General features: G+C 43.7%; 1 protein-coding gene across 1 annotated transcript; it reads left to right on the top strand.

The window, feature by feature from the left end:
* The first annotated feature begins 3270 nt into the window (after positions 1 to 3270).
* On the top strand, positions 3271 to 11244 carry LOC308317541 (uncharacterized protein). Its single transcript, XM_080766628.1, has 8 exons — positions 3271 to 3410; positions 3578 to 3718; positions 3891 to 4031; positions 4340 to 4408; positions 4551 to 9216; positions 9398 to 10125; positions 10382 to 10737; positions 10929 to 11244. The coding sequence occupies exon 5, from the start codon at positions 4565 to 4567 to the stop codon at positions 8783 to 8785; it is 4221 nt and encodes a 1406-aa protein (XP_080622754.1). The 5' UTR covers positions 3271 to 3410; positions 3578 to 3718; positions 3891 to 4031; positions 4340 to 4408; positions 4551 to 4564; the 3' UTR covers positions 8786 to 9216; positions 9398 to 10125; positions 10382 to 10737; positions 10929 to 11244.
* Positions 11245 to 11760: the final 516 nt, after the last annotated feature.

Below are 11760 nucleotides of genomic sequence, written 5' to 3'. Positions count from 1 at the left end.
GGTCCAAAATGATGAGAAACGAGGCTAACTTTTTTTTTCAAAATTTCAAAAAACATGGGCTATAACCCATCGTTTTTGAATTTTTTCTTTTTTTTCAAATCCTCCAAAATGATGAAAAACGGCGTGCTATAGTATGCCGTATGATATGGGCTATAGCCCATGGTCCAAAATGATGAGAAACGAGGCTAACTTTTTTTTCCAAAATTAAAAAAAACATGGGCTATAACCCATCGTTTTTTTTATTTTTTCATTTTTTTCAAATCCTCCAAAATGATGAAAAACGGCGTGCTATAGTATGCCGTACGATATGGGCTATAGCCCATGGTCCAAAATGATGAGAAACGAGGCTAACTTTTTTTTTCCAAATTTCAAAAAACATGGGCTATAACCCATCGTTTTTTTTATTTTTTCATTTTTTTCAAATCCTCCAAAATGATGAAAAACGGCGTGCTATAGTATGCCGTACGATATGGGCTATAGCCCATGGTCCAAAATGATGAGAAACGAGGCTAACTTTTTTTTTCAAAATTTCAAAAAACATGGGATATAACCTTAGAGTATCCTGCTACCCTAATAGAAAGGGGTGCATGAGCACCTGGCCGCTCATTCGTGCTCTATCTCCGACCAAGCCACACTTCCACCACACATCTCTCTATGCAAAATAAAACCTGCACACTCCCACAAAAGACATAGACTACATAGCATTCGCCAAAAATGCCTTATTTACTGCTTAAATATTACTTTTCTGAAACACGCTATTCTTGCTCAACCTCAACAGCCTACGTCAGAATCGTCATGTTGGCGTCTACTACGCCAACTACGTTCACTTAATGGGGCCAGTCCTTCACAGTGACACACGCGTTAGATGAACCACGCGACCGGGATGGTTTCTACCCCTCAATGTCGTGCCTACTCTACACTGCCATCCCAAGTCCCCTCCCCCTTTCACTGCTCCTGTGTGTGACCTGTGAACTACACTCTGACTGCACTGTAGGCTACTCACTCCACCAACAACAAAGACACAAACAACAACGACTCATGCTTGCCACCGCCAACTGGACTGGAATATACTCTGCCATCACCCCCCCACAAACACAATATGCCACGAAGAAAACGCAGCGCACTTTCTAAATACACGCGTGCCTCCAAACTTTTGCGAGCCAGTCGCGCAAAACAAACCCAAACAGGTAAATCACACAGCATGTTGCATCCTTCTCAATGTTTCTTGCTTAATCGTTCGTTTGATTTATCCATACATCGCCCTGTGTGTGTGTGTGTGTGTGTGTGTGTGTCGCGAACCGAAACAGGTAATCACACAGCATGTTGCATGCTTCTCAATGTTGCGTGCTTAATAATTTCATTTATCCATACATCGCAATTGCGCCTGTGCGCTAAGGCTGCAACAACGAATCGATTAAATCGATTAAAATCGATAATTGAATTCGTTGCCAACGAATTATCTTAGCGATTATTATCGCGGGTGTTTTCCAACATTAAAATGCAACATAAAGCTGCTTTCTTTTTACCGTTCAGTAACGGCACTAGGCTGAACGAACAATATGCAACGGGTCGTATAAACACAACACAAGATTGTCTTGAACGTGACCAGAGTGCTCCGCATCTATTCTACCCCTCTCTCTCTGAGTCTCTCACAACTTCAGTCTCCCCCCCCCCCCCACACACACCGCAACGATCCTGTTGCAACGTTAGCTTGCTAGCCTAGCAAGGTTGTGTTTACTGTTGATAGCTTTAGCAGCTATCGCTAACATGAGGAACAGCAACAACAAGTCCTCTTTGGCTCTCCGTGTTCATCGGATTCTTTATCTTACATAAAGAAATACGAGCGACCTGTTAAAGAAGTTAAGAACACAGCGTGGGGACAGAAGTCACAGTGACAGACAAAAATGGAACCAAATGGACTCAAAATTGATTTTACAATAGAAATTAAAATATAAAAATTGGGGTCCCAGAGATAGAAATGGAAAGAAAGACAGTCAGCTATACACGGTCAACATTACAGATTACAGTATCATTACAAGTAGGAGTGGCAATGAAATCAAATTGGATAAAAAAGGGGGTAACATATTAATTTTGAAGGAGTATTCATTTTTATTATCTTTATTGTTAGTTACAACATGCCTAAAATAACTTGAAGCTAATTTTTTTAAGTAATTGCAAAAAGGTGCCATAATCCGATGAATCGATTCATCGTTTAAATAATCGGCCGATGAACCGATTATGAAATTAATCGTTAGTTGCAGCCTCACATATATATTTACTACAGTACACTATGCCTACACGCTGGCCCCAGTGTGTGTGTGTGTGTGTGCCCCTCCTCCCTCCCCCATGGCGCTGGCGCTGTGGAATGTCTAAAAAGTTACAGTGAACCTCACCACAGCCATTCACACAAAGCACGCCAATTGTTGCAGCCTACACAGATCTATTCAGGCCCATTCAATTAATCTATCACTACATTAGTTGCCTGTTCAATCTATCATCTTTTGTTTTACTGCCCATTATATGAAGCATTAACACATTTGCAGACTTTTTCTGGTTGGAGGACTATGAAAAACTGGAATTTTGTTTTAGGAAAGGTACTTTTGCTTTGCCAGACTTTTTATGCAGGGCGTGGGAAATAAGGCAGAATGTTTTGTTTGTGTAACAAAAAAAAAAGGGAATATCAACAAAACATATCTGTTTATTGTACACAATGCAATATTGAATGCAATGACATGGTGTGTCCTGTAAGCCCATGTGGGCTGGACGCCTTTGGTGCATGACACAAAAATCAAGAAATCTATCTATCTATCTATTCAGGCCCATTCAATTAATCTATCACTACATTAGTTGCCTGTTCAAAACTATTTTAAACTACGCTTTATGAAATCATTGTTGCAGCCTACACAGATATATTCAGGCCCATTCAATTAATCTATCACTACATGAGTTGCCAATCACTCAGCAACTCCATAACGACTCATCAATTAATTGGAGCAGCCTTACCACAGAAACACAGATTACATGGACATTCAGAATTTCTACACAACAGACATTTGATGCATGGGGATGCCATTATTTCACCTTCAGCTTTGCCAATGTCAATGTATGCTTATTGCTTTCTCATTCCTATACAGCCCATTGCATTGCTCTGTGTGTGCGTGTGACACACAGAGAGTGACACCTCCCCCCTGCTCAGTGTGCGCGTGTGTGTGTGTGTGTGTACACATCTATGTTACATTATGTATGCACTACTGACATTCTGCAATAACACATTTTACTGACATACAGTTTATCATTACTTCTCATAACCCAATATCTACATTTTTCATCTACCATCTCAGCACAGCAGCATGACGACAGCCACCAAACACGGACACATACCTGTTCATTGGAAACGCCTCTGGCCACAGGTAACTACACACTAATATCATTACCCACATGGTAGTACCAACTTCACAAATATTTACATTGACTGCATTAATGCAACAGCAGCATTATTACATAACTATTGCACCACAGATGATAACATTAGCTATCATAACAACATACAATTTACGTTTCTCCCCTACCATCTCAGCTCCCAGCCATGAGGACAGGACAACTACCACATCACCCCCAGAAACACACATCAGACCACAAAGAAAACGCACATCACTTTCAGCAGATACACGCAACGCCAAACGGAAGCGTTCCACTCACGCAACAGCACCAGAAACAGGTAATCACACGTTCATAACATGTTGCATGTGTGTGCTTTACCAACTTCACAAATATTTAAATTGACTGCATTAATGCACAGCAGCATTATTACATAACTATTGCACCACCACAGATGATAACATTAGCTCTCATAACTACATACAATTTACGTTTCTCCCCTACCATCTCAGCTCCCAGCCATGAGGACAGGACAACTACCACATCACCCCCAGAAACACACATCAGACCACGAAAAAAACGCACATCACTTTCAGCAGATACACGCAACGCCAAACGGAAGCGTTCCACTCACGCAACAGCACCAGAAACAGGTAATCACACGTTCATAACATGTTGCATGTGTGTGCTTCTGACAACTTCTGTCTGTGTTTAATAGTTTTCAAGCCCGTGCATTGTTATCTTTCTGTGCTTGCATGCACTTTCCTATTCTCCATTTTATCAACATACGTGTGTGTGTGTGTGTGTGTGTGTGTGTGTGTGTGTGTGTGTGTGTGTGTGTGTGTCACTTTAATGCAACAACACCATCATTAAATAACACTTCTTCCATTGATGATCTACACTTGCAGTTTATCATTACTTCTAACAACACAATATTTACATTTCACCACTACCTTTACAGCTCAGCATCATGAGGCCAGCCACCACACAACGACACACACCCGCTCATTGGAAACGCCTCTGGCCACAGGTAACTAACTACTCATCTTCTCCCATTACCCCTGTACTGCACTTTTGCTGATAACCATTCACTCCATGACCTAACATGCATACATTTCACAACTCTCATCACTTCTAATAACTCATTAATACTCTCCTATCTACCTTCACAGAACCACAATCACGCATGACCAGACAAAAGACAACACACTTCCGAAAAGCCTGGACACCACCTCAACTACTTACACACAGCAATCCATTACAGACACCTAGGATGGACTCGGTCTGCATTTCATGCCATGCTCTCATGTTCCCCTGGGAGACGTCAAAAGGTCCTGTTGGAAAAAAAACCTTCAGTGCCTGTTGCCGTTATGGCCAAATTCAACTCAAACCATTCATGGACCCACCTCCTGCACTAACATCTCTGTTTGCCAGAACGTCACCACAGTCAAGGGAGTTCTTTGACAACATCAGACAGTACAATGGCTTGGTTTCTATGGCTTCTAAGTCTGTGTCTGGCACGAAAATGAACTTCAGAGGACGTGGCCCACAACCATTCAAGATGAGTGGCCAGATGTACCACCTCACTCCCTCAGCAGTCTTTCCTGACAACACACACAAACCCAAATACTCACAAATCTTTGTCTATGACCAAGACAATGAAATTAAGAACCGCCTTCATCACGCAAGGGGAGATGGAGTTAGGGAAGACACTTTGACCTTGATTCAGGATGCCCTGAAAACAGTTAATCCTTTAGTCAGGTCCTTTAAGAGCGGAGCGGAAATGTTCAACCTCAACCCAAGTGAGGACTTCACCATTGTGTTCAAGGCCAAAAGCTCACAGGGAGCACACAAACGTCATCTTAATCCAGATGTGACTAATGTGGTTATTCTGGCACCCGGGGAACAAACACAGCCGAGGGATGTTGTACTCTACAGAACTGCAGCTAATGCACCTAATCAGAGACAAACAACACGAATCAATGCACTCCATCCTATGTATGATCCAACCGCCTATCCCATAATCTTGCCACATGGAGATGCCGGCTACAGCATTGATAATCACATTATGAAAGTTCATGCAACTTCAACCACACAAAAAGTCAGCCTTCAAGAATTCTTCCGATTCCACATGCATCCCAGAACTACCTCCTTCAACACTCTACTGAGGTCGGGGAGACTTGGCCAAGAGTACTTTTGCGATCAGTACAGCAAGATAGAAAGCTGCCGGATGATCTTCTACAGGAGGAAGGAACTGCAAGACAAATACAGGGTACATCAGTATTCAGGTCTGTCTGACATCCTGGCTACTCAACAAACCCAGCCAGGACAGACTGAGGCTGCCCACATTGGTCAACGCATCATTCTTCCAGCTAGCCACACTGGGAGCCCCAGATACCTGTACAAGCACTATCTTGATGCCCTTGCAATAGCAGCCAGATACAAGAACTTTGACTTATTCATCACCATGACTGCAAACCCACGGAGTGACGGTGTTCTGCAAAACCTCTTTCCAGGACAGCAGCCCAATGACAGACCAGACATTGTTAACAAAGTTTTCAAATGGTTCTTGGATAACCTCCTCAAAGACATTAAGTTGGGTGTCTTTGGGAACATGAAGGCTAGAGTACACACCATTGAGGGACAGTTGAGAGGACTGAAACACGCTCACATCCTCCTACTCCTACATGAGACCTTGAGTGTTGATGACATCGATCACATCATTAGGGCAGACATACCCAACCCACAGACAGAGCCACAGCTGTATGAGCTGGTGTCTCAAACAATGCTGCATGGACCCTGTGGAACAGTCAACCCCAACAGCCCCTGCATGGTCAATGGCATCTGTACCAAGAAATTCCCTAAAGCATACTGTGATGAAACTCGCCTACCTCACAATGGCCATGGCTACCCAGAGTACAGAAGACCCATCAACGGTCACACTGCTAGCAAGCACGGCTTTACCTTCGACAGCAGATGGGTCGTGCCTTACAACCCCTGGGTCCTTCTGAAGTACAAGTGCCACATTAATGTTGAATTTGTCGGCTCCTTTCACACCATCAAGTACCTCTACAAGTACATCCATAAGGGAGTTGATGTTGGCACTGTCACCATTGAAGATAAGGATGAGATTTCCAGATTCATCAATGCCAGGACAATTGATGCTCATGACGCACACTGGAGAACAATGGAGTACAAAATCCAGCACAGAGTCCCTGCTGTCTTCAGTCTCGCTATCCACACAGAAGGCCAACAAAATGTCATCTTCACAGAAGGCCATGCACAGGAGGCCCTGACAGCAGCCAAACCCACTACATTACTGGCCTTCTTCCAGCTAAATGTCAGTGACCATCACGCAAGGCAACATCTGTACATGGACATCCCAGAACACTACACTTGGAATTCAAACAGCCACATGTGGAAGGAAAGATCTCCAACATCCACGCACACGCACACTCCAACGACAATAGGAAGGATGTCCAATGTATCAGTACTCCAGGGAGAAAGATTCTACTTAAAAATGCTCCTGGCTCATATCAGGGGACCAACAAGCTATGACGACCTTAAAGTGTATGAGGGCAACCACTACACAACTTTCAAAGACACAGCACGAGCCATGGGCTTGCTGGAGGACGATGGAGAATGGATCACTGCCATGCATGAAGTCTCAAGTTATGCATCCTCAAGAAAACTCAGAGAAACCTTTGCTATCATCCTCCAATACTGTCACCCATCACAGCCCAAACACCTCTTTGAAGAATTCTTCGAAAAGCTCAGTGATGACTTCCTCCATGCAGAAGCCACTGCACAGATGTGCCCTACAGATGCAGTAGACAAGGCATTTATCCACAACCAGGTACTACTTGCACTGGATGATGAGCTCTCACAAATGGGAAATCGTCTATCCAACTACACGGACATGCCACAGCCAACACCACTAACTGAGCAGGAAAAGCTGACACAAATTTTCACATCAGAAAGATTCAACAACACAGAACAAGAAGAAATTGTACAGCTGCTTAGTCCTCTACTGAATGTGGAACAGATGGCACTCTGCCAGGCGGTTTATCAGGCAGTGAATGCACCAAAAGAGGACACCATCACAAGACAATTCATTCTCAACTCCCCAGCAGGCTATGGCAAAACCTTTACATTTAAGGTCATTGCAGCCAACATTAGAGCACAGAATGGCATTGTGCTGTGTGTTGGCAGCACAGGCTTAGCTGCTCAGAACCTTGAGGGTGGCAGGACAGCTCATTCAAGATTTAAAATACCAATCCCTATCTTTGAAGACTCCGTCTGTGCCATAAAAGCTGAGTCCTCCCTGGCTAAGCTAATCAAAGAAAGCAGCATAATCATTTGGGACGAGATCTTCAGTGTTAACCGCTTCAATGTAGAGTGCGTGGAAAGAACACTGAGGGACCTGATGCATTCTGACCAACCTTGGGGTGGCAAAACTGTCCTGTTAGGTGGAGACCCTAGGCAGACACTCCCCGTTATCAAGAGAGCAAGCAGAGCCCAAATTGTTAGAGCTTGCATCCAAATGTCTCCACTCTATCCTCTCATGAAAGAACACAAACTACACTTCAACATGAGGACTGACATAGCTGAGAGGGAGTTTGCCAACTACCTCCTGGACTTGGGGGAAGACAAAATCACACATGGAGATACTGCCATTCAAGTCCACATTCCACCACAGCACTTGGTAAAGGATATGGATACTCTCATTTCAAACACCTTTCCTGACCTGCACAATGGCTGTGTCCACAAAGACAACCTTCTTAAAGGCACTGTATACACTCCATTAAACAAGGACATACGCGAAATCAACAACAGGTGCTTAGCTGAGTTCCCTGGACAAGAGAAAATCTACTTTTCAGCTGACTCAGTTAAAGAGGACAACTACAAGGATTCTCTGCCTATAGAATTCCTCAACTCACTAACACCCTCTGGAATCCCTGACCATAACCTGAAGCTCAAACTAGGAGCTCCTGTCATGCTGCTAAGAAACTTGCAATCAGGTCGCGACCGCACTCTCAAGAACGGCACCAGAATGGTGCTGGTGCAGATGATGGACAAAGTACTTGAGTGTGAAATTGCACTAGGGACAAACAGAGGTGAAAGAATCTTCCTTCCAAGGATCCCGCACTATGACAGAGGTGAGGAGTTTCCCTTTACCTTCATCAGACGACAATTCCCTGTCAGGTTAGCTTTCGCCGTTACCATAAATAAAGGTCAGGGCCAGGAAAATGACAGAGTTGGCATCTACTTGCCTCAGCCTGTGTTCGCACATGGCCAACTGTACACAGCCTTCTCTAGGGGAAAGAAAGCCAGTGCTGTCAAAGTTTTAATAGACAATAATGATGAGGGCAAAACTGACAACATTGTTTACACTGAACTCCTTTAATTGTCCATAAATCACACTTCAGACTCTGCAATGGCACCAAACTGTTTTTCCTGAGAACCCTCAACAACAAACTGCTGCTGTGCAAAATTGCAGCCACACAAAAGGAAGTCCTGATCCCTAGAATCAAGTTCATTTCTGATACTCAACATTCCTACTTTGAGTGGGCCAGACGGCAGTTTCCAGTCCGCACCGTTTTTGCCACCACCATCAACAAATCCCAAGGACAGACACTTACAAGAGTGGGGGTCTGGCTTTCGTCCCCTGTCTTCACTCACGGACAGCTTTATGTTGCCAGCTCAAGGACGGGTAACCCAGAAGCTCTCACCTATGCCATAAAGCAAAAAGAAGGACAGCCAGAACATCATACTACCAATGTGGTTTTTCAAGCCTTGCTTCGCGCTGTGCTTCCTGGCCCTACAATCCCCATTGAGGTAAGGCTGTTGCATTGCTACATATGTCATTTCTACACATAATATAAAACTGCTGCTAACCTGAAGATCATTATGATCAAACAAATCACTATCCTTTGTTTCACGTCTGCCCTGGTGGACATGTTTCTCCCATTATGCAGGCTCTACTGACCAAAACTTTTCTGTGTCTCCTTTTCTACAGGCTCAACCATGACAATCTCTGGAACCAGAAACACCCCTTCCACATCACCCCACTCCTCCACGCCCTCCTCTGGATCAGCTGCCCAATATAATTGTTCCTTTACTAAGTTGGCCTTTCCACAACAACTGTGTTCACTGTTGGGGGGGGAGGAGGGTCCACGTGTTGCAAGGCCAGGGCTCTAAGGGTGTTTTACACTTTGAAGTATTGTAGTAGTGTATCTAACATGTTAAAAATGACATAGTGCACTTGATTGTAAAATGTAAAATATTTTGGTTAGTAGAACAGTTTCGTTAATTAACCTCAGGTATACATTTGATGAATATAGTGCACTTAATTGTACAATTTAACATGTTGATTACAAACTGCTGCTATGCAAAATTGCAGCCACACAAAAGGAAGTCCTGATCCCTAGAATCAAGTTCATTGCTGATCCTCAACATTAACATTCCTACTTTGTGTGGGCCAGACGGCAGTTTCCAGTCCGCACCGCTTTTGCCACCACCATCAACAAATCCCAAGGACACACACTTACAAGAGTGGGGGTCTGGCTTTCGTCCCCTGTCTTCACTCACGGACAGCTTTATGTTGCCAGCTCAAGGACGGGTAACCCAGAAACTCTCACGTATGCCATAAAGCAGAAAGAAGGACAGCCAGAACATCATACTACCAATGTGGTTTTTCAAGCCTTGCTTCGCGCTGTGCTTCCTGGCCCTACAATCCCCATTGAGGTAAGGCTGTTGCATTGCTACATATGTCATTTCTACACATGTCATTTCTGAATAATATAAAACTGCTGCTAACCTGAAGATCATTAGGATCAAACAAATCACTATCCTTTGTTTCACGTCTGCCCTGGTGGACATGTTTCTCCCATTATGCAGGCTCTACTGACCAAAACTGCAGCTTCTTTTACTATTCACTGTTAACATTAACACTCACATTTTGTGCTTGAGTCATCCCTTATCTGTGTCTCCTTTTCTACAGGCTCAACCATGACAATCTCTGGAACCAGAAACACCCCTTCCACATCACCCCACTCCTCCACGCCCTCCTCTGGATCAGCTGGCCAATATAAGTGTTCCTTTACTAAGTTGGCCTTTCCACAACAACTGCGTTCACTGTTAACATTAACATTCTTTCCTACAAATACACTCAGACTCCATTAAAAATACACTGAGACCAACATTTTACATGTTTTGACTTTGTCAACCTTTGCTCCCACAGAAGCTCTCACCTATGCCATAAAGCAGAAAGAAAGACAGCCGGAACATCATACTACCAATGTGGTTTTTCAAGCCTTGCTTCGCGCTGTGCTTCCTGGCCCTACAATCCCCATTCACGTAAGGCTGTTGCATTGCTACATATGTCATTTCTACACATGTCATTTCTGAATAATATAAAACTGATGCTAACCTGAACATGATTATGATCAAACAAATCACTATCCTTTGTTTCACGTCTGCCCTGGTGGACATGTTTCTCCCATTATGCAGGCTCTACTGACAAACTTTTCTGTCTCCTTTTCTACAAGCTCAACCATGACAATCTCTGGAACCAGAAACACCCCTTCCACATCACCCCACTCCTCCACGCCCTCCTCTGGATCAGCTGCCCAATATAATTGTTCCTTTAACAACATGTTAAAAATGATATAGTGCACTTCATTGTAAAATGTAAAATCTTTTGATTAGTGGGACATTTTCGTTAATTAACCGTAGGTATACATTTGATGAATATAGTGCACTTAATTGTAAAATGTAACATGTTAATTCATTTCATGTATAGTAAATGTATGTAGGATAAATGGACAGTCATGGTTCCTATTGGGACCACGACTTTAAGGGGGGGGGGGGGGGAGTGTGATACCCCACACACATACTGAGTAGTGGATGTGCCTGCCTATTGCCTAACTTTCATCCTGTAGGTGAGCCTGGGTAGGGCATTGGCCCGATGGCTGATGGGAGAGCACCTGGGCCCGGTGTCTCCCAGAGGCCATAAATACCACACTCATCCCAGTTGAGAAGAGAGATCCAGAGGAGCCACACCTGCTGCCTCCACTCCCTTCATTAGCCTCCATGCCTCCGTTCCTTTATGTTTGATTGTTCTTTCCATCCACACATGCACCACACCATGTATCACACATCCATACACTACACCTACACCACTGACTCACTGACTACACATTCCATATAATTTGTTATGTTAAGTACTGCAGTTCTTTTTAGTTCCTTATATAGGCCTATTATTTAATAAATCATATATTGTTCATCTTTCGCACGTCTCCTGCTCCGAATGTTTGTCAAGGCAAGAACCAGCCATGACAATTCTTTCCTACAAATACACTCAGACTCCATAAAAAATAC

This window comes from Protomyctophum bolini (assembly GCF_963924005.1).
Source record: "Protomyctophum bolini genome assembly, chromosome: 6".
NCBI lineage: Eukaryota > Metazoa > Chordata > Actinopteri > Myctophiformes > Myctophidae > Protomyctophum > Protomyctophum bolini.
The sequence above is the reverse complement of the archived record's forward strand: the minus strand, read 5'-3'. Positions and strand labels throughout refer to the sequence as shown.

Excerpts from the sequence above, each read along its gene's own strand:
- LOC308317541 (XM_080766628.1), top strand. The coding sequence starts at position 4,565 with ATGACCAGACAAAAGACAACACACTTCCGAAAAGCCTGGACACCACCT.